Source organism: Leptopilina boulardi, unplaced genomic scaffold, assembly GCF_019393585.1.
Source record: "Leptopilina boulardi isolate dan_hultmark-lab unplaced genomic scaffold, ZJU_Lbou_2.1 LbouV2_112, whole genome shotgun sequence".
Taxonomy (NCBI): domain Eukaryota; kingdom Metazoa; phylum Arthropoda; class Insecta; order Hymenoptera; family Figitidae; genus Leptopilina; species Leptopilina boulardi.
Window position 1 is genome coordinate 77399 of NW_026137655.1, and position 23427 is coordinate 100825.

Consider the following 23427-nt stretch of genomic DNA (forward strand, 5'->3'; position numbering starts at 1 on the left):
GATCCATGAGTACATGGATTTTCCACCAGGATGATAGAGAAAAAAGGATAGGGTCGCCTTGGTGACAGTCGATAGAAAGAAATCTTTATCAGAATCTAAGAGAAAAAGAGAAATCTCTCTCTCGAGCAAAAATAGCTTGCTTCATATTGTTACTAAAAATATTTTTCATTTTCAATAATATTCGAACTAGTTCTATAAACAAAAGTTGAAAACTATTTTTTTTTTTTACTTTAATGATAAAGTATTATTGCATTTTTTTATATATAATTTACAGTTTTATTATAATTTTATAATAAATAATAAAAATAAATAATAAATAAACTAATAAATAAAATAAGTAATAAAATAATAAATAAAATAATAAATAAAATAATAAAAATAAATAATAAATAAAGTAATAAATAAAATAATAAAAAAAATAATAAATAAAATAGTATCTATGCAAATTCTCACCTCTTATTAATAGCGCAAGAAGCACAAAATATGGAAACAATGCTGTAAAATAGACAATTTTTCCAACAGATTGAACACCTTTTATCAAACAGAAGAAACAAATTATCCAAGCAAGAGTTAGACATGCCAATAATTCCCATCTTATTCCGCCCCAATTGTCCCATTTGGCTCCTCGAATTCCTAAAACATAATCACTGGTGTGCCCCCTCAAATAATTAGATTCGAATAATAATTATTTTATTATACACATTATTATAAAAAAAAAAATGTATTATTCATAAAAATTTTCAATTTTTTCAAATAAAAATAAAAAAAATAATAGAAAACAATTATTATATTAATTTTATTTAAAAAAAAAATAAGTAAACTTTTTTTTTTTTTGAGAAAATATTAAACATTTTTTTTTTCTAATTTACCAAAAATTAGATAAGGGTCAATGCCAAAAATTAAATCATAAAACAAACGTAAATCAGATTAAAACACACAAATCTTTAAATTATATCTCTTCTTTTATAAAAATGCTTTCTTATCTATATTATACATTTTTTTCTTTTTTTGATTAAGCAAAACATTTAGACATTCATACCTGAAATATTGTTCAGAAGATAACACACGTTTATAAAGATGACGAAGAGCTGTCGCATTTTCGCCATTAAAACAATGAGTCACATTGCCACCATTAAATCCAAAACTCGAGCAAACAGTAGAAATTGACATACACGATTTCTTATAAAATATTGTCGATGAATCATTTTTTTGACAATCCATATCTTGTAGACCACTATAACATTCTGTAAAATTTATTTTTAAAAACAATTAAATTTTTCATTTTATTTAAATTTATTTTTTTTTTGCATAATAATAAATAATAATATTATTATATATTAATAATAATAATAATCATAATAATAATAATAATAATAAATAATAATAATAAATAATAATAATAATAAAGAAATAATATTATAAATTTACCGTCAGTATTAAAATCATTGTCACAATAGGCCCACATTAATTTTGTTGAAAATGATGCAAACATATAAAAAAGTGTCCATGCAACTATTACCATATAATAAATATTAACTAATGTCATAACAACAACTGTACAATATCCAAGACCCTGAAAAGCAGGGGCCATTCTTCCAAATGCTGACGTTGGACCAACATTTGAATATTGTCCAATAACTAGCTCTAAGAAAAATATTGGAAGTCCCATTGTTATCAACATCAATACAAAGGGAATTAGAAATGCACCTGAAAAAAATTTAAAAAAAAAAAAAAAATTTTTTAACTACTTTCAAAAAAAAAATAAAACAATTTGTAAAGTGTAATTTTATTGCAAGTCACTTGACTCGCTATTCACAAATAACTCTACAATACAAATAAAATGAATGTTCAAGATCTTTTTATGTAGTTTACATTTTTTTTTTTTTTTTATACTCTCGAAAATAGAGAATTCATTTTATATAATTAACAAAATTACAATAAACACATTTAAATGAATCTCTAAAATCAATGCGCGATATATATTTTTGATGCTCTGAGGCAAAGTTCTGCATAGAAATTCAATGAGGTTTATTTCAAATTATTCGTGTAGAGCGAATTGCATTTAACCATTTAATCATTTAGCTAGACTGACCCATTTCCATTAATTACATTCAAACCAGCAGCGAGTCGGTGAAAAATCATTGAAAATTCCAGTTTCACAGAAATATACATAATATATATATATATATATATATATATGACAGAAAAAACTGGGAATTTCTTTTGAATAGAGAGAGAGAAAAAAAAAAGATTGTAACTAAAATTATAAAATCTAATGCGCATACTTCGATCTTGCTTTTGTTAATTAATATTTAATTTTTTTCAAAATAAGAGTATATTTATTTTTCCATAGTCAATTTATTTTTTTCAAGCACAATAGTATATTTAAATTTTTCATCATTGGAAAATTTAATTTCCTAAGGGATCAAAAAAAAAATCAGGGATCAGTAAAAAATTGATGACATAAATTTTAATTCATTGAATTTTTTCAAATTTTCATTTATACGAATTTTTAAATTTTTTTAAGACGCTAAATTTTCATTTGTGCGAAATTACAAAAATGTCCGACAAAAAAAGAGTTTGGCGCAATTTTTTAAAATTGACCAATTAGAAATTAATCAAGAAAATCGTAATTGATCAATTTAAAATACCGAAATTTTTCTTACAATTGTTTGATGTAATTTCCAAAAAATATATATATGACAATTCGGTGAATTAGAATAAAAATAAAAATATTAAATAAATTCAATATAAATTGAATGAATAGAAAATATATTTTATGCGTTTCTTAATGAGAGCTGATATATAGATATATGTTTCTGAATGTCAAAATTATTGATGTATAAAGTACTTAGTATTGACATATATCGCATTAACTTGGAATACATTTGGTAGTATATATATATATATATTCGTATATTGATACAGGTATATATACATACCTCCACCATTGCGATAGACGAGGTATGGGAATCTCCAAACATTCCCTATACCAACTGCATATCCAATGCAGGATAAAACAAACTCAATTGGATGAGACCATCCAATACGCTCTGCTGATAATTCCACCAAAGCTCCTCCGACCCCCAGAGAGACCCTCTTTCCCTGTCATTAATAGAGATTTACATCATATTATTCATATTTGCATCACACTAATTATCAAGTGAACGCGTTTCAAAATGATTGCGTCAAAATTCACTAATAATATACAATATATATACAATATGGTTGTTATATGATCACCACTGTATTGAGTGCACTATATATATATTTCTCTTATTTGTTTACTAAAGGATTAAGAAATTTTATAAATCCCCTTAGTACATTAATTTCCATTCTAAAAATAAATTATTTTTAATATAATAATAAAAATACAGAATTTTGTTCGATCCACACTTAATAAAAATCAGTTACATTAATTTGCACCCTAAAAATAATATTTAATTATAAATAATATAACATAAATAAAAATAATATTTAATAAATAATATTAAAATAATATTAAAAATAAAATAAATAATAAATAATAATATAATAAATAAATAATATAATAAATAATATTTAATTATTTTTCACTTAATAATAAAAATATAAAGAAATTTGATTCTTAAATTTAGATTTTTAAAAGTAAAATATACTAAAAAGAATATTTTGCATTTAATAAATTTATTTTAATCCTATGTATTATATTCTTAATTTTAGAATAATTTTTTTTTTTAAATTCTATTAAAAATATTTTTATTCTACATTTTTATATTTATCATTTAATAATGTTTATTTTCAGTTTAAAACTCTTATATGAAATCAATATATATATATATATATATATATATATATATATATATATAATGTAATTTTTAATAATTATAAATAATTATAATATTTTTATAATAATCAAATAAAAAATATGTTGTTTAATTTTATTGAAAATTTTTGTCTTATTTATAAATATAAATAGATAAGATTATTGAATATTTAAAATATTTGATTAAAAAAAGAAAAAGAAAAAAAAACGGCTAAAGCGCGAAGGATAAATTTTTAAAACTTTTAATAAAATTTTTCTGGATAATTTAAAAATTCATATTTCTTTTTTAATAATAAATAAAGACATTCTCTCATTTAATATAAGCTTTCAATTGACCCATCTGGTCTAATAGAAACTTTTTTTAATTCACTTAAAACAAAAAAAAAATAAATTAAAATTAAGAATCAATTACAATCTTTTAAATATAAATATATATATACGTATAAATAGTAAAATTATAAATAGCAAAATCATATATAAATAAGAAATATATATTTTTTAATAAAAAAAAAAAAACTTTTTTTTTATCACATTTTTTTATGTTACGATATATTTAAAAAAAAATATATATATATATATTTATGATAGAGAAGCAGTGTCATTATTTATCTAAGATAAAAATATTATCTCCGACAAGTAGGAAATACTATATATATATATATATAATATATATGAAATTGCAAAAGGATCTTTGAAAAATAAAAATATATGTCAAATGAAATATATATATATGTAATTATTTGTTTAAAATTATAATTATTTTGTAAACTAACTATTTTTGAGTGTCTTCTATCATCTTCCATGATAATACCGTTAGGTGCACACCCCACTTACACGCACACACATATAATCACAATAAAAACAAACTTTGCAAACTTCCGTTTATGTTTTCAGCACATTATGAATGTGAAGGATCCAAAACTCGACTGATCGATAAAAACATCTGAGAATTTCATTATCTAATCCGAATATCTCTCTTTTAGTGTGTCGAAACATTGTGCTCCTGATTTTAAATACACAATTGTCATTCTTTTATCAATTTTATTTTATAACATTCATCAAAGTCGAATTAAAATATATATATATACCTATATATAATAATTAAATTCTTTATTAATTTTCAAAAATATTCCAAAATTTTATTATTTAAACAAATATTATTATTTATTTATTTTTCGAATAATAATAATAATAATAATAATAATAATAATAATAATAATAATAATAATACCTAATAATAATATTAATGTAAATAATAATAATAATAATTAATTTTTCTAGCAAAACAAATTTTATATTATCAATCATCATGAGATCATAATATAATCAAAAATAGGGGATTTTTTTATTTTGATATATTTTTTAAAAAGGCAAATATATTTCTTTTTTTTCATAAACAAATTATGCAAACAAAGATAATAATTAATACAATTTGTAATATAGATTTTTTTTTTATATAATCGAGTAATGTATATCGTATGAATGACACATTTTTTAAAAAGATATAAATTATTTACGATTAACATTAATAATAGCATCAAATTCGTTTTAATTTAGTTTAGATTATAAAAAGAAAATATTTAAACAAATTTTTTAAAAATTACACCCAGATAATTTTATTTTCTACTAATGTATTATAAATAAATATTATACATATATTACATCAATATTATATATTCATTTTATTATTATTATTATTATTATTATGTATTATTATTATTTTATTTGAAAAAAAAATAGAAAGAAAATATTTAAATGAGTGAATTAAATAATTATTCTATGTTTCTATTTTAAATTTGAATTTAAATTTACCGCAAATGAAAACTCAGTGCGCGCCATCTAGGAATATTTTTCTCAACTTTTTACACGCATATTACTAAGGGCGGTATTCATAGTTCCGACTTAAGCAAGGACTTAAGAGTTGCTTGATCAAGACGGTCTTATTCGAATGAGTCGAGCTTAAGACCATATATATTCATAGTCAAAAATAAGCAATTGCTTGGTAAAGGAAATGCAGCTTAAGAATTTCTTGACCAAGCAAATGCTTAAGATGATCTTATTGAACGATCGGATTTTTCCGTCAATATTCTTTTGAATCCACCAATAAGAAATGGTTTTGAAAATTCGCCTCAATGCGCCAAGGAATATTTATACTTGCGTTGTATTCAATTTGAGTTTTTCGTTTCAGCGTTTTTAATGTTATTTATAAAATTGTTTTGTTTAATCATTTGAAAAAAGTAAATTTGTAAAATATTTTTCTTATTAAATGTTTGTAATAAAAAACAGTAATAAAACAAAATTCAAAAATATAAACCTGTGAATATAATTAATGTTGTTTAAAAGTAAAAATTTTTAATAATCAACGAATGAAATATATTTAAAATTTGATAAATAATGATACATAATAGTGAAATATTCAAAATAATGATCAATATATTAACATTAATATTTTTAAAATTAGGCGTACAATTTGTAGAACACAATTTATTTTTTCTTTTTCAAATTAAAAAGACTGGTAATTTTTTTTATATCTTATCTTATATACTCTCGTTTTTAAAAAAGTGCTGTACGCTAAAAAATTTTAATTGTTTATAAACATAAAATAACTACTTTCATACATAAATTCTTTTTTCTTGTAGAAATAATAAATGTATCCAAATATAAATCTGCTACTCTCACTCCCTTAAATTATATATTAAAATAAAAATATAATGGAATATAAAATTTGTAAACAATAAATAATTAAATTATTATAAATAATACTAAATTTTAATACTAATTAATGAAACTTTTTGTAGTAATAAAATGTCTAAAAAGCATTACACCAATACGGATAAAGAAAACTTTTCCTGCAAACTATCAAAATTTTTGCCCATGTTATTGAAAATCGCAAAAGCGATTGTTCCTTGAAAGCTAAGGAGGCTGCGTGGAGTGAAAACGATAACGTCTCTGAAACTCTCACTCATCTATTTCAAAAGAATTTTCCGCATCTCGAATGTATCGTTTTGCACGTCTTATATTGTTTGGACCATCTTCATTATCAATATCATCCTCAATGTCTCTTAAATAATGCATTATATCCATTGTTAACACTTTTTTCACTATAAATACACTAATAAGTTATTGCTTAAGTCAACTAAAACGTTGACTTTAAATCATAACCTCAATTCGTTCAAATAAGTTCACCGGTAATGTCAAATAAGAAAATCCTATTTGACTATGAATACTTGGCATTCTTAAGATGGGACTATGCATCTCAAAATCAAAGCATTTACTTCTTTAAGCAAATGCTTAAGTTGCGACTTAAGTCAATCCACAATGCACGACTATGAATCTAGGTGTCAGCTTAAGTCGCTGCTTAAGAAATGAGTATCGACTATGAATACCGCCCTAACACTTATCTATAATTCATATGTTTGTGTGTGTGTGTGTATCTGTCAAACTCTAAAGCAAGAAAATGACAGTTCACAATTTGTACATATTTTCACGAAATGGTTCATTGTTGTATTATACAGAATGGAATAGATTAAATAAATCAGGAATGACACAAGAGGAGGTAATATTAATACTATTATTTGTTGAAAATAATACAATTTTCGAAAAATTTAAAATCCTAACCTAGAAATCTATCAAAATATTGTATATATATATAATTTTATTTTTGATAATTTAGGAAGCAAAACTAATGTATGGAATGCTTTTTTCAATTAAATCATTTGTGAATAAAATATCACCATTAGATCCAAAGGAGGGATTTCTTTATTACAAAACAAGTAAATATACCCTTTATTGTTTTGAAACAGTTTCTGGATTAAAATTTGTTCTCAATACTGACAATGCTGCTCAAAATGTTCGTGAATTATTACAACAAATATATAGCCAGGTAAAGATCTATTTTGTAATTTTTTAAATATTATTAAATTATAATAAATAAATAGTTAAATTTAAATTTTTGTTTCTTTTCAGGTGTATGTTGAATATGTTGTAAAAAATCCACTCTGTCATCTAAATCAACCAATTCAAAGTGAATTATTTAAAACAAAATTAGACGAATTGATTAAAAAATCTCCAATATATTTAAATCGATCATTATAACTTCTTTTGTAAATAAATTACGTTATTTTTTATATAACAAGAAGTTTCATTTAAAAAAAAAATACTTGACAGGTAATAATAATAAAATATAATATTTTAATGTAGGAAGTTTATTCTAATAAATTTGTTTTCCAAGTTAGATTAATAGCATATACACATCTGTAGATATATTTTCAGATGTTACTACTTAATGTTCAATTTCTATTTACATTATATTTTATATTATTTTTTTTCTACAAAATAACACGGCAGTTTCTTTAATTCGATGACAATGGTTTTGTTAATGCACTTTTAATCATTTAATAATATCGTTGATAAATATATATTTATGATTTAAACTTTGTATTTTCTAGTAAACATTCAATATATTTTTTTTTTTTAGTAAAATAAAGTATGTCTTAAAAGTATACTTTTTTTAAAAAAGAATTCTTGAAAGTATTTTTCTTTTTCGTTTTTTAAATTTATAAATGACTTTCACTGCATTATCAAAACCATGAGCACAGGCAAGAACAGTCATATCAATACTAAGGAGTTTAGGCAGACTGCATCACTCAGCTATAGATGTAGTCTTCACAGTCAGTTTAAAATGTTTTTTTGTGACAAAAATCTTGATACAAAATAACAAAAATATTAAATTGAATATATAAATTCATTAACTTTTATTTTTAAAGTTTTTAACATTTTTCCTCTAAAGAAAACTTAAATATTAAGAAAACTATTTATTTATTCCCTGTATTATGAATATATAAATCAAAGACGATTTTTTATATTATTTTTTTTTTTTAATTGCAGACACAGTAATAAAAATAGGAATTTAAAATTCCAAATACATTTTAACTGACTGTAAATAACAAAAATTGTCATCCACTTTATCACATTTTAAAAATAAGTTCTGTATATTTTAGACTCTACATCTGTTTAAAACAAAACTTGTAGAGATTTGAGCAGAGAATGACATGAAAAAGTTCATATTTTTCTTTTTTATGGGCAATATAATAAATATTAACCTTTTTGAATCAAATTATATAGTTTTGTAAAATATTATGTATATAATATGTATATATATATATTTGAAACTCACATGTTTCTTTATCAACAATTTTTTTTTATACTTTTAAATAATGTTTAGTTCGCAAAATCGAAACAAACAACTTGTAAATGCTTTGCACGAAAATTGATTATTAAAGATCAATTCAAAAGTGGATCTCACTCTGTGGCAAGATGTATTTAATCTTAAATAAATTTCACAGTCGTTTTTTTTCAAACATTAATATTCAACTATTTATGTATCAATAATTATTCTGAAATATAAAAAAGGGGAATAATTATTCTTTTTTGCACATTATATTGGCAAAATAGAAAAAATTTCATTTTATGAAGAGCATGTGTAAGGTTGAAGATAAAAAAAAATGATTTTTAAACAATTTCGTTAGACATTAAAGTAGATTTCCAAGTCTTATTAATTGTTAAACATGCTTATAAATATCCAGAAAACTAACTGGAAAATGATTTTTTTTTTTTTTGAAATAATGCAAAAAATGAAGAAAAGTTTCATCGTTGTAAGCATAAAACCATTTTGTTAACTATTATAATTTTTTTGTGATGTACTAAGTCATCATATAATTAAATTTCTAATAAATATTTCATGAGATTGTGATTTGATACTGTAAATTGCAGCATGTTATGAAGTAAAAAACATAAGCCGAGTCAATTTTTTGATACTCACAGTCCCTGCATGTTAATTTTTTTTTTTTTTTTTTGAAAATATACTTTGCAGATACAGTGCATGCATAACTTTTTTTTGTTATCCAAAATTGAAAACAAAAGAAAATTTTATGACATTGTCCTCTTATTAGACAAAAAATATAAAGATGCGTATTATACACTACTTACACATATACTTTTTTTTTGCCGAAGCCCTAATTATAATTATTACATTTATCAATATTACCTTTATTACTTTCTCGCTTATTGTAAAAGATATACATTCGTTGATACACCATGAATGCAGCACTAATATATTCTATTAATACACAAATATTTTTTTTACTTTTCTTTTTGAATTTTTAAAAAGAAGTTAAGTGCTGCAAAATAAATTTTTAAATTAAATTCAATGCAATTTGAATTTACAGCTTATAATTACTTTTTTTTTTTTTTAATGGTGTATCCCAATTTTTTTTTTTTTTTTTTTTTTTTTGAAGCAGTTTAACGTAATTAACGTATCTTCTTTTTTTTTCGTAAATGTATGAACAATTTTTGTATAATTGGACATGTACACGTTATAAAGTATACATTTAAATGTTATATGTGTTGATACATATACGTAACTGTACAAATGTGCATACATGCGTATACATTTCGTATATATAAACTTTACTTAAGCATCTAAAACTGTCCTTTCATTTCAACATCTGCTTCATTAAACTGTTTCAAACACGCTCAGTCTTTGATTTCGCACAGTACATATACAAATACTCGTATGCATCATAGCAGTGACGTGTAACTCATTATTATAAGCACGCTAACATTGGCTTGTTTTTTTGTTTTTTCTTTTTTATAATCACTGACAACGTTTTTCTGATAATAACAGATATCGTTGACTAATGGAAGAAAAATTTTCAAAGATTAACAGTATAATAAAGATTTTGCGATATCTTATCGATTTAAATCAATTCTAATAAATTTTTTTTTTCATACAAAAAATAAAGTCGAATCACAAAATATCAATCGATTAAGTAATCATTTTTTTTTTTTTTGTTACTTCCAGTCTTTAAAGATTAAAAAAATTAACTCATATTTCTGACGTCAACGAAATATTAAATCTTTTTTTTTTTTCTAAATTGATCATCTAGCATAAAATACATTTACTGGAATTTGAAAAAAAAATGTATCGCACAAATCTCCTTGATGCGTCATTAAATTTTGTAATAAGACGCAAAAATTTATCGATGGATGGACTTGTGTGCGTTTTTCTTTTTTTAAAAAAAATATATTTATATGTATGTATATATATATATATATTTTATTACTTACAGTATTTTTTACGTGTTGAGTCTCGTTGTTTTCTGTGAATCCTGATCTTGATCGATTTCTTTATTTCTTTTGCGTCGTGCAGGACCTCTTGTGACATTTGTTGAGCTATTACTACTACTAGCTTCCTGATCAGCTTCAATGAAACTCACATGATGATCAAATCGAACACGTTCAGAGCCACCATCTTCTTCACAAACAGTCCAACTGTTGGATTCGCTGTGTTGTCGATCCAAAGTGGGCCTTCGGCGAGAACGTTTCGCTAAACCAGGTGTTATTTCTTCTAATGAACTGAGAGAAGCTGCTTGACCGGCTGTATCAACATTCGCTTCAGTAACAGTAGCTGTTGTTGCACTATTTGATGTTTGTTCTCCCTCCATACTTGGACCACTTGTAATAGAACTACCTTCAATCTACAATTTTCAACAAAAATAAAATTTTCTCCATTTTTTTTAAACTATTTTTTTGCTTTATATTCAGAAATGTGGAAACTAATTTTACCTTAAAATTTAACACCGAACCGGCTAATGCTCTTGTTGATGCTGCTCCATCATCCAAAGCAATTGAAGCATTGACGGATTTTTCCGATAGACTCGTAGTAGCTGATGCAGTTTCACTGCACAAGCTAAATCTTTGCGTTGATGTAACATCAGCTTGAACTTCCAGTCTACTTGAACAAAAATAAAAAAAAATAAATTTAACTTTTATTTCTAAAACTACTTTCGCTAAAGATGGAAGTAAAAAAAAATTTAATACCTTTGACCTCCTGGAAGAACACTCGATGCTATACTTCCGGCTATGCTTGTTCCTGCAAGAGCAACATTACTCGCGCTTTCACGATCATTTTCGCGACCCAACTTTTCTAATTGACTTCCACTTCCCAATGAAAGTGAAGCTTCACCTATTGATGGATTACCACCACGATGACTTACAACACCAATTGATGCTGCATCTAAATGAAAATTAATCTCATAATTTCTGATTTAAAAAAAAGAATTAAAAAAAAAAAATCTTATTTTTTTTCTATTAAAAAAGGAAAAATTTAATTTCAATTAAAAATAAAATTACAAAATTACCTCCAACATTTCGACCTCCAAGTGCACCCATTAATTCGTTTTCATCGTCAAACTCGAACCTAACACCTGAACCATTTGTCGATACTCCGCATCCTCCGCTACGACACAATGACACGGGAACTACACCATAAACGTAGAACAATAAAATCGGAACTCCAATTCCCACCGCTAAACCAGCCAACACAGGAGCAACTAATACCTATAATAAAGAAACATCTCAGAATTAATTTACAATAAAAAATTCATTATAATTGTTTTTCATTCATTTGTCTACTCTTTCATATATTTATAATGTTTTACTATACTAACATTTCATCAGGATGTAAGAAGAGAGAGAGAGAGAACAATAAAATTAATTGAGCCATTACACTGCATTAAACTAACTAGAAACTCTAAAAGCCTCAAGGCTAAAATGGAGTGCAAGTTTGCATGTTAGAGAACTTGCATGATTTTTATAAGACATCAACGTTCTCTAATCCTGGTACAATGTTAATTACTGTTTCCATTAGCAAAGTTCCCGTTCTTTTTTCTCTCTCTCTCTTCGTGTATATAATTTTAATAAATATAGTTGCTATAAGTTTCTCCTTCAGAGAATATTGAATGCAAAAAAAAAAACCTGGCTAACTGAAAATATATTAAATATTCCGGTAACTTTTTAAAAAGCTTTAATTATATAACTAAATAGTAAAAAAGTTGCGAGCACAGTTAATTTTACTTCTAAAAGTGGAAAAAAAACGACGCATGAACTATTTTCCAATAATTAATAATTCAAGTACAAGAGTATAGTGAATAAAAAAAGCTAATAACAACCTTGAAGATGAAAAAAAAAAAGAATACTTTTTCAAGGATAACTTTTTCAAAATTAAATCCACTTGAGAAAAATAGTTTAATTCAATAAATAAATACTTTTTAACTAAATAATATTTTACAAAAATTTTATAAATAAATTTCCTATTTTGAATATTAAAAAAAAGAAAAAAAAAACTAGTAGGTAAATAAAAATTCTCGCTTATAAAGGTTTAAAGGTTAAAGTCAACAAGGCAGATGATTGTCCTTGCATAAAGTTATTTCTGTTGGACATTGAAAAAGGCACGTTATTTTCACTCCATTAAAGCAGTAATAAAATTGCCAGCTAATGGTGAATTTTTCCAATTTGAAAAGAATTCATTCAGTGCAAAGGGGTCCTAATTTTGAATTGTCATCAATTCTTCTTTAGGGCGAAAAAAAAAAAAAAGAGGAAGAGGAAGATGTAAAAAGAAATTACAATCATAAGTTTCAATGAAAATAGATAAAATGGAAGAAAGATATTGATTAAAGCCAGAGACAGAGAGAGATACAGAAGCATGCGCGTAAAGGAGATATTGTCCCACCCATGGCGCCGTCATGCGAGGAGGTATCTGGAGCCATCACTAGCCATCACACTGCAGTTAGGCCGGGAACAAAGTCAGACAAAAAGCGGAAACAAGTAAAGAGGGGGCCGGAAGGGGTCATTCCCTTCAAAATCCGGCCAAGATTTAATGACAGAACATTGAACCAATGTCAATCACGACTAATGAAATTCAGTCTTTGTAACAGGAAAAAGGACTTTTTTCACTATAGCAATTCATTTTGCAATCGGGACTCGCCCAATGAGGTTTCATCACAAAACAGTGAAATAAAATTCTAACATTATTCAAAAAAAAAAAAAAAAAGAGTTAGAAGATAAAAAATTTCGAAGATAAATCAACAATGTCAGACAGTGAGGACACTGATGGTTCTGGTGGTGAGTGGCCGGTGACCAAAGAATGGCTCGAAGGACTATTGGTCGAACATCACGGCGCAGGTTCTCAAGTCACCGTTGATGATTTCACCGTAAGACCCGGTTGCACTGCTGGCGAAAGTGTTCTCAGTGATATATTAGCTGTAACAGTTGAATATCGAACGAAACCCGATGACACGCGCTGCGAACTCAGTGTCATTGTCAAGCTTCTACCCCAGGATCCATATAGTCGATTTTTCGTCACCGAGGCACAGTTTGATCTTCGTGAAATTAAATTTTACACCCAGGTAAAAAAACTAAAAAATTAAAAAAAAAATTATAGTTATAATTCAAAAAAAAAATAAAAATAAAACTATTTTTCTTTTTTAGGTGGTACCTGATCTGGAAGCATTCCAAAAGAAACAATTAACATCGCCCGAACTGGCAATTGAATTACCAATTCCAGCTTGTATTCACGCTCACTATAGTCCTGGTGGTGGTACCGAAGACAGTCCAGAACCTCCTGAATCATTTCTTGTTTTGGAAAATCTACGACCACGAGGTTTTGAGGGAGCAGAATTTTCTCGTGGTTTAACATTAAAACAAGCCGAAGCAGCGCTAAGTGCTGTTGGATGTCTACATGCATTGTCATTAACATTAAAAGTAAAAGAAGGACGATCACTATCCGATCGTTATCCATTTCTTTTTCAAACAGCAAGAGCCACTGATTCCTATCAACAATTGGTTGAACGTGGTTTACCTCAATTGGCACGTTTTCTCGAAAGAAGACCAGGTTTGGAAACAGTACTCGAGGCACTTTTAACATTACGACCACGCACGAAGGAAGTAATTGCCGCTCTTTTAGCGCCAGAAAATCCACTAGCATTGATAACACACACAGATTTTTGGTGTAATAATTTACTATTCAAAAATGATGACGATGGAAGTTGTAAATGTGCTATTCTTGATTGGCAAATGGTCACCTATAGTAGACCAACAAATGATATTGCCCTTCTTCTTGTAAGTTCCGTACCAACGGAATTACGTCGACGTCATACACAATTGTTACTTGATAAATATTGGGATGTTTTAACAACAACAAGTTTCAGTTTAGGTGTTGACATTCCAAAGGATTTAGGATACACAAGATTGGATTTGGATAAAGATTATAGACGATCACAATTATTGGCTTTACTTCTTTGCATAGGATCAGTTGATGTTGCTCTTGGTGATCCTCTCACTGAACAACGTCTCATAGACGTTTTGGAAGATCTTCACAATGATGGAGTTCTAACTGGAGAAATTACTGAAACTGTTACAGAAACGTAAGCCAAACGCCTTCGCTGATCCAATATAACCGAAAATCACGATAATCGCATTATCGCATTTAGGACAGTGACGCTGATTGACCTCGATGTGTGCAAAAAATGAAGCCGTTACTTGTGTCTTTTCTTTCTTAAATTTTTAAATAATATTTCCCTTGTATACCTTCAAAAAATTTAATTGTCCATTCCGATCTGTGTCTAATATATAAAACAATTTGTAAATATAAATCTGTAAATCAGAATTTATTTTCACGAATATGATTAAAACAAAAAAAAAAAAAGTTATTGGTGCAAGTGAAGCGACAATCATTTATTTTTTTGAAAAAGAGACTCAAGTAACAATATTGCCAAAAGTTAGAAATTATTCGAAAATAGTAGAGAATTTTTTGCAAGGAACATTAATCGCAATCGATGAAAAAAAAAAGTCCAAGTCAAGAGGGGAACTGTTAGAAGCTTTACGCGTGCGAAAGTAATCGAGCTTCTTCGTGAGAGGATTCTTTTTTTTTTTAAATTACTACACATCGACAAAGTGCGCGATTAGAATATTGTTGAGTCGAATAATAATAATGTTTGATATTAAATATAAGCTTTGTTCACGTTAATACACTTTCATGATGAAAAAAAAAAAACAATGAATAGCATTCAATATTATCTGATTCACTTGTCTTTTTACAAAATCAACAAATGAGTGTATATTTTGTAAACTGAATTTTTGAACTACTTATGAAACTTTTTTTTCCCTTTTTAAATTAATATTCAAATTCAACTTTCAGATTTTTCTACATTTTTTTTTTTACAAATTACAATAGTAAATGAAATCAAATTTAAAAAACAAAAATCTGTTAAGATTTAAATGGAATGAAAAAAATTTTTATAAAATTTCCTATATACTCTGATTTTTACCATTTTAAAATATGTATCAATTTATATTTTGAAAATTATTCTGTATGAAAAATTGTACAACAGTATTTGTGCCAATACAAAAGACTGGCTAATTAAAAGCTTGCATTCAATTATATTGAACAAATAAAAAAAAAGAAGAAGAAATCTTATTGTTCAAACTATCAAACGTATTGTTATTTTATAATTAATACTTTTCCTCAGTAATAAATCATTAATATCAAAAACAACTAATTACTTTGTCCTATAAAAGTTTTCACTATATCATAAGCTAATAAAATAAAAATTATTAACTTACCGATGCAGTCACTCCGCCCACAATGAAGGCATTCCTTTTATGTTTATTAGCTTTTTCATATCTGGTATACAATTTTCTACCGACCCATACTGGTATACCTAAATATTAGAGAAACACATTTTTATTATGAATTAAATGCCGTATAAAAATTTTTTACTTTTGTTAAAATTTCAAAATTATAAAAATATTTTCTCATTATGAGTAATTAGTTTAAGGAACTATTAACTTACCTATTATCATTGCAGGAACAGCTATACCTGCCACAAGACCTATTCCAACTGGTGCTCCAACTAACGTGCCTAATTGCCATAAAATCTTCTTCTTTCTCGACCAAGGTTTCTTACCCCAAAATGTACAGCCTGATGGACTGTAAAAAGCATTTTAAAAAAATATTAATTAATTTTATAAAATCATTTTTAAAGAAAAAGTTCTAAAAAAAATAATTTTACCTCAAATAATGAAGATCACTGATTTCTTTCATACAAAGCCAGCAAAATTCAGCTGTACATACAGCGCAAGTCATATGATTGCAACTGCCATCATCCATTTTAACAATAAGAACTTGACATCTTGGACAAGGTTTAATATCATCTCCTATAGAAAAAAAAAAATGCATTTCTAATTTTTAATTGCCATTCACAAGTCTTATTATCTTTTCATAAGAAAATATAAAAATAGAAATACATCGTTATAAGATAAACTAATGTTCTCTTAATAAGAAAGTTAATTAACTTACTGTGTTGTGAATCACTTTGGCTGAAACTTAACGACGAACTTCGTTCATAGTGTTGGAATCTTTGAGCTCTCGCAGCGTCACACGTTTGATTTGGATGCCATCGTGCTTTACAATGATAGCAAAAATATGAATCGCAACCTGGCCTTTCGCAACGTAATTTAGGACAAGAAGCACAGCCACTTGCTATTACAGCGAAAAAACAATCAGGAGCAGGACACCACCTTGCATCTGGTTCAACAGCAAGTACTCTTCGAACCATAAAATCTTCATATTTTTCTAATTGAACTTGATCATTCAAAATCATCCTGATATCTGTTAATAAATAAATAAATAAAATAAACTATAAATTGTTAGTTTATATTTGTTCAACTTACCATTAGGATGTAAAGGCTCGGAACATTCAGGACACGCGATATTGACTCTCGATTCAGAAATTTCAACTTTAAGATATTGTTGAAAACAATCATAACAACTTCGATGATGGCAAGTTTGAATTGTAGGAAATAATTCACTTGGCAATTCAGCCAAGCAAAGAGGACATTCTAATTCTCCATTTTCGTTACTCTAAAAAACATGAAAACTTTCTCTTTTATTTTGTTTTTATTTTATTTCTTTAATAACTTTAAATAATTATTAATACCTTTCCTGCAGTTGACAGGACGGAGCCTTTACTGGAAGCTCTTTGAAGATCAGAATTATGTGACTGAAAATGAGATGATCCATTACTAACTCTTGCTTCTCCTTTTTCGACATCTATTGCTCTATTAACAGGATCTTTTGCTGAAAAAAAAACCCCCCCCAATATTAATTTGCAAATTACATATATCTCTAAAATTAATTAAAATATACAACATATAACAAACTTGTTTCACAATTATGCAAAATAGTTTGCATAAATTATTCAGAAAGTTATATGAATTTACCTTTGGTATTTCTGATACTGGAATTAGTCACTCTTGAAATTCGGCGACCAATTAAAGGACTTGAATATAATAATCTACGCAATGAAAACCTTGGAAAAAATCGTCGAGGTCTAGAGGTGACACCATTGCAACCTCCTGCTCCGCTTTCAACTTCTTTGAGCATTCTTCAATAAAATTCACTTATTTTACCACAATTCTTTAATCATTTCGTTTCATATAATCCAACATTCGTTTACACCACGAAATAATATCTGTAATTAAAAAAAAAAATAATAAATATTTTTATATCTAAATATATATTATCACATTTTTTATTTACAATCAGTAAAAATATGTGTTAAGTTCAATTTGATTTCTACAATAGAAGACGAAGAATGTGTATTATGAAAAATTCCAATTCTCAAGGTAAATTAAATTAAACAACGATTTGTGAAATCTTTTTATGCAGATGAGTCATAAGTACATACGTACGTACAACTTTCTCGTTCAGAAGGAACACATTTTAATATAAATTTTAATAAAAAAAAAAAAATATTAAAAAAAAATATTGAAGTTTAAACAAACTGTACATGAACAAATAATGTTATTTTACTATAATAAAAATGAATTACTTTAACACTTATGTTTTTATTTAAATACACAACAGCTGACCTGAACTAATCACAGACTACACTTTTTAGCGAATGACTACTTGCTGCACAATAATTTTCTTTCTCCTTCCTTGTCGTCCACCATCAAACTGCTAACTTGTGTGTTACCTTGCACACCAAGATCAAATATATAGAGTGGAAACCTACAAGTTCTACACCAACGATGAAAGTGACATCACATTGCACATGTATAATAACTTTTTAAATTTTATAATATTTCAATAAATTGTAAAATTTCAGAAAAAATACAACATTTTTAATAGTACAATTTATATGAAATAATAAAAGTTATTTTAACAATATTTATTAATCAATAATTAAAAAAAATATATATTTCATGGTCGACAAACTTTTCTTAAGAAAAAATTAATATTCAACTTGAAACGTTTTTCAATTTAACTGAAGAACAAATGAAGTTAAAATACACGGTAGATGAGATTTTATTGATACTCCAAATATATAATTAATATTGAATGGGTGCAAAGATTTCCATTAATTGAAGATAAAAAAATGTCACGTTTTTCCATAAATTAAATTACTTCGCATTAAAACTTGACACCTAAGAATCAAATGAGAAGTAGCTTTAAAAAAAGTGTTTAAGAAAATAAAAAAAAATAAAAAAATAACTAGATTAATTCAATAAGGAAATATTTAAATTTTGCACATCTTCATGCACGTGTTACAACTATATAATTACAGTTTCTCAAATATTTATCTTATTAAATTCTAATAAAAATATCATATTAATTTATTTATTTACAATTGTATTGTATTTTGCAATTTTTAATAAACAGTTACCAAATTATTAGTATTTTTGTTATCAAAACTATAAAGCTATTTACAAATATTTTTTTGAAGTACTCCAAAAACTTATATAAGAATCTCTCTGTGATAAACATTTTAAACAATAATTACCTGCAATCATTATCGTAAATAATTATCAATGTCTTTCGAACTCAGCATTATTTTAACTTTATGACGCTACAAATTCTTTTGTAAGGTGACGAGTCAGGTTTCAAGTTATCTCTATATATATCTTTCAAATAAATGTATCGCTTTCAACAATTAAATTATGTGTTTATTTTCCAAAAGTAATAAGCAAAACAAAATTAAGAATGTAAAAAAGTTTCAATTTACTAAAAAAAAAAGAAGTAAAATAAAATCAATAATTGTTTTTTAAAACAACATTTTTTAGTTTATGCGTATACATATTGTGGTGTTTATTAAGGAAAAATGGAGTCAACTTTAAAAAACATTTTATAACCAAATATGTCGATATTTAAAAACACTATTCTTAAACATCTGCAAGATGCTAACCTAAATATATAAATATTACAAACCTCTTAAATTGCAAAGTTATACTTTTTCGATAATTCCTGTTATGCTGATTTTAATTGCACAATTAAAAAAATATGATGTTGACCACCACTGGATTGACAAAAGAGCAAAAACAAGTGTAAACAAGTTCAACTTTAAAATAGATAATCACACTATGCGAATGATACTATAAATAGACAGCAATTAGTCCAGAAAATAAATATTGTAAATTAATTGCCGGAAGTTAATAATTTTTAAATGTTAAACACTTTTGACACATTAGAATAATGTCAACTATTCTGTCATTGTCATTGTAATCCCCTTTTTTGTTTATTGCGCAGTCCATTATGCGCATTAACACCTATTAAAGTGTCATTCACATGTTTTGCTTAAACTTCTAAAGTGAAACTGGACAAAAAATTTTTTCTATCTCATTCCTTTCTATATATAGAAAATTTTATGAAAGCTGTCAAACTCAAAGTAAAAATTAATTGTAAATTGTTTTCTTTTATATAATATATAAATTTGTGTCATAAAGAATTTAGAAAATATTTACTAATAGTTCTTTAATTAAGATAATAATGTTGAAAAAACAAAATGTTTATTAAGTCTTTTTGCTTTAGTGTATGTTTGTGAATCAGCTGTTCTGTTCATTATTAATAACACAATAAAGTATACAGTGTAATTTTTCATTGTTTTTGGTATTATTTATCATTTCTAATTTCTTTACAGACAATTATAAAATTTATATAAAATAAATTAAAACTGTACAATGTAAATTTATGTTGTTTGATTCGCAGAAAAAACTATAATTACAATGTCATCTACTCACCGGGAAGCAATTCAGAAACAAATTCAACAAGACTGGGCAAACAGAGAATATATTGAAGTCATAACTGGCAGTATTAAAAAAATAACAGACTTTTTAAACTCTTTCGGTAAGATTATTGAACTTTTTTTATTTTTATTATTTATTCAATTGTTTAGAAAAAAAAAATTGGACTAACAAATAAGATTAAGTTGTACTAATTTTTCCAAACCTTTCAGATATGTCCTGCAGATCACGATTAGCAGTTTTAAATGAAAAACTTACTACTCTTGAACGTAGGATAGAATATTTAGAAGCACGTGTAAGTATAAATTATGAGATGAAAGAAAATTAAAAATATTACAATTATTCATTTATATTTTCAGGTAACAAAAGGAGAAACTTTAACATGAATTGTTTGCCATGGAAAATTTTATATTATATTTATCCAAATAATTTTTTACTTTTTTCTATTATATAAAATTGTATATACCTACATATATATATATATATATCAGTTTAATTTACATCAAACTTTTGAATTAAATTAATAATCAGAAAAATTTAATTTAACTTTTATTATTAATATTATGTTCCACTTACATTTTTGAATTCACAAAGATCAACTATAGTTTTATTTCATTGAACAACTTTTTTTTTTATGTTGTCCAACTTCTTTCGTATGTCTTTGCTCTGGCTCCTGCTGTTGAAAAGAATGGATATTTCATTTCAGCTTCTGATGGCTCTTGTGAAAAGAAAGTCCAACCACTTTCAATTGAATCTTTCTTGCAAGCAGCAAAAATACTTAAGAATATGGTTCCATAAAGTGTAGTTAAAAAGCATTTACTCCAAAGACTCAATACACTTCCAGCTCCACAAGCTGTTATTTAAACACAAAATATAATTTAAATAAGAAAGTACTAAAAAATATTGTTATAGTAGTAAAGTAAGTTAAACATAATTAATTTAATGATAAGAAATAAGTAGATAATTCATTTTTTTTTTTTATAAAAATACATTGCATTGAATGGTACTGTACCTCCTATTACATAATTCCAAGGATCATCTTTTCCTCTCAAATTTGTTGCTATATAGGTTGTAGATGCAAATGCACAACCCATTCCAGTTAAAGGAACTACCCAAAAGCCAAGACAACGTGCTGAATCGTAGAAAGTTTTTGTTTTAGAAATTGCTATAATATCATTAGTTCCTATAAGTATACCAGTGAAAGCACAATACTTAGAGACACCAACTATTTTATTGAGTGGATCCTGACCCTCCGGTTTAGCATAATAATCAAATTTGTCGAAAAAATATCTCAACGACATTTTGATGGTATCTATAAAAAAAAAAAAGTTCAACTATTTTGCGTTGAATGACAAAAAAATTGTAAAATCAAAATAGATTGTTAGAAGCAATTACATTAAATATAATTTGTTTTAAACAAAAATTAGTGTTAAACATAATAAAATAAATTTAGTTTTATATTTAAATATACTTTATATGTGTAAAATTTAAAAAAAATTTATTTACAATATTTTTTACAAAAAATATGAAATGATTAATACGTAAAAGAAAGTGAGGTTATATGAAAAAAAAAACTTACCAAAAGCAAATTATAGAAAAATGCAATTGTTTTTGAGTTTAACAACTCGTATAAAATTGAATGAAAAAATTAAATAGACATCATCATATCATTGACACTATAAAGGAATTATTTTACACTAAATCAGCTGTTGTCTAAAATTTCCTAAAGGTCTTGATCTTTTGATCCCACAAATAGACTGTGAACCGTGCATAAGTTTAGTCTAGTCTTGCGCAATTCATTACGAATTTTGTTCTGTAGAAGACTGTGTTTTTGTTTATTTAAAAAATGTTTAAAACTGTTAATATGCGTTTATTTCCACAGGTAATTATACTATTATTCATTTTTACGACTATATATAAATTATTATTAGATTGTGACTAGAATTGTTAACGATTTTTCAATAGGATTGACATTTCTAACCTAAAATTTTTTCAATTAATTATTCGTATATAAAAGTTATAAACAATTTAAAAAAATATAAATTTTAAGGGCATATTTATATACAGAATTATTTGTTTTAGAACTAAATGTATATGTAATATTTTAAATTACATTATTTTATTGTTAATAATATTTTAAAAATTATATTTTTTTAGGGAAGAAGTATTGTTCGTACCTTCAGTTCTCAGTCATCAACGACGATGAAAAATAACAGTAATACTACGACTGCAATAAATTCAAATGTACCAGGTCTTAGCGAAAATTGTGTCAAGGTTCCAAATCATCGTAAGTTTGTACAAAAAAAAAGCCAAATACATTTTACACTCATAATTTTTTGCATATTATTAATTTTCAATAATTTCATTAGCCGTTGGTCCTGGTGCATCGAAGGATAAAGAATATAAAAATCCAGAATACTTTTGTTACACCATAAATTCGTTTGCGGAAGCTGAAGTTGAAATGGCTAAGTATCGACTCCCAGCACCGTCTAATAAAGTTAAATTCGTTAAATAAATTTATGTACGTCTATATAAGTTTAAATATTTTAGATGATTTCACAATAATTTAAATATATATCGTAAATTATTAGTATTTAATTAAAAGCATTAGAAAAGATAATATGTTATGATTTAATCGACAAATTCACATTTTCCTTAATATTTTAATTTTATTTTTCAGAAATATTTAAATTTCGCGG

At 25.6% G+C, this 23427-nt stretch overlaps 7 protein-coding genes across 14 annotated transcripts in view; 4 read left to right on the top strand and 3 right to left on the bottom strand.

The window, feature by feature from the left end:
• Window positions 1-4769, bottom strand: part of LOC127279773 (sodium- and chloride-dependent glycine transporter 1-like) — a 28266-nt gene extending 23497 nt beyond the window's left edge. For both annotated transcript variants that reach the window (XM_051302329.1, XM_051302339.1), the window contains exons 1-5: window positions 4579-4769; window positions 2943-3105; window positions 1429-1707; window positions 1040-1244; window positions 454-647 (exon numbers count right to left, since the gene is read on the bottom strand). In XM_051302329.1, the coding sequence (XP_051158286.1) occupies window positions 454-647; window positions 1040-1244; window positions 1429-1707; window positions 2943-3105; window positions 4579-4608 (871 nt within the window). In that variant the 5' untranslated portion in view covers window positions 4609-4769. The remainder of the gene's footprint in view (window positions 1-453; window positions 648-1039; window positions 1245-1428; window positions 1708-2942; window positions 3106-4578) is intronic.
• A 2431-nt stretch (window positions 4770-7200) lies between these two features.
• On the top strand, window positions 7201-8039 carry LOC127280367 (trafficking protein particle complex subunit 1). Its single transcript, XM_051303323.1, has 3 exons — window positions 7201-7361; window positions 7479-7688; window positions 7772-8039. Exons 1-3 carry the CDS (start codon window positions 7263-7265, stop codon window positions 7898-7900), a joined length of 438 nt encoding a protein of 145 aa, XP_051159280.1. The 5' UTR covers window positions 7201-7262; the 3' UTR covers window positions 7901-8039.
• Window positions 8040-9505: 1466 nt separating this feature from the next.
• LOC127280290 (E3 ubiquitin-protein ligase RNF19A-like) lies at window positions 9506-20189 on the bottom strand. Of its 4 annotated transcripts, none has more exons than XM_051303215.1 (13): window positions 19917-20189; window positions 18578-18728; window positions 17927-18177; window positions 17644-17783; window positions 17378-17567; window positions 17004-17315; window positions 16717-16861; window positions 16498-16634; window positions 16268-16365; window positions 12007-12205; window positions 11687-11882; window positions 11432-11597; window positions 9506-11343 (listed from the first exon to the last, which is right to left on the bottom strand). In XM_051303215.1, the coding sequence occupies exons 3-13, from the start codon at window positions 18087-18089 to the stop codon at window positions 10942-10944; spliced, it is 2148 nt and encodes a 715-aa protein (XP_051159172.1). In that variant the 5' UTR covers window positions 18090-18177; window positions 18578-18728; window positions 19917-20189; the 3' UTR covers window positions 9506-10941. The 4 variants fall into 4 exon arrangements, with proteins under 4 accessions (XP_051159172.1, XP_051159153.1, XP_051159166.1 ...); XM_051303196.1 differs by having other exon boundaries at window positions 11432-11600; XM_051303209.1 differs by having other exon boundaries at window positions 11432-11600; window positions 18538-18728.
• LOC127280346 (uncharacterized) lies at window positions 13726-16131 on the top strand. The gene is made up of 2 exons (XM_051303290.1): window positions 13726-14052; window positions 14135-16131. Exons 1-2 carry the CDS (start codon window positions 13735-13737, stop codon window positions 15071-15073), a joined length of 1257 nt encoding a protein of 418 aa, XP_051159247.1. The 5' UTR covers window positions 13726-13734; the 3' UTR covers window positions 15074-16131.
• Window positions 20190-20308: 119 nt separating the features above from the next.
• LOC127280413 (probable protein BRICK1-B) lies at window positions 20309-21269 on the top strand. 4 transcript variants are annotated; one of them, XM_051303373.1, is made up of 4 exons: window positions 20309-20386; window positions 20695-20831; window positions 20941-21023; window positions 21088-21269. In XM_051303373.1, exons 2-4 carry the CDS (start codon window positions 20711-20713, stop codon window positions 21112-21114), a joined length of 231 nt encoding a protein of 76 aa, XP_051159330.1. In that variant the 5' UTR covers window positions 20309-20386; window positions 20695-20710; the 3' UTR covers window positions 21115-21269. The 4 variants fall into 4 exon arrangements, with proteins under 4 accessions (XP_051159330.1, XP_051159333.1, XP_051159347.1 ...); XM_051303376.1 differs by having other exon boundaries at window positions 20341-20373; window positions 20694-20831; XM_051303390.1 differs by lacking the exon at window positions 20309-20386 and adding an exon at window positions 20391-20517.
• LOC127280362 (NADH dehydrogenase [ubiquinone] 1 alpha subcomplex subunit 11) lies at window positions 21265-22456 on the bottom strand. The gene is made up of 3 exons (XM_051303317.1): window positions 22308-22456; window positions 21741-22040; window positions 21265-21581 (listed from the first exon to the last, which is right to left on the bottom strand). Exons 2-3 carry the CDS (start codon window positions 22027-22029, stop codon window positions 21361-21363), a joined length of 510 nt encoding a protein of 169 aa, XP_051159274.1. The 5' UTR covers window positions 22030-22040; window positions 22308-22456; the 3' UTR covers window positions 21265-21360.
• A 6-nt stretch (window positions 22457-22462) lies between these two features.
• LOC127280390 (uncharacterized) lies at window positions 22463-23348 on the top strand. The gene is made up of 3 exons (XM_051303350.1): window positions 22463-22610; window positions 22886-23015; window positions 23098-23348. The coding sequence occupies exons 1-3, from the start codon at window positions 22575-22577 to the stop codon at window positions 23241-23243; spliced, it is 312 nt and encodes a 103-aa protein (XP_051159307.1). The 5' UTR covers window positions 22463-22574; the 3' UTR covers window positions 23244-23348.
• The last annotated feature ends 79 nt before the right edge of the window (window positions 23349-23427 follow it).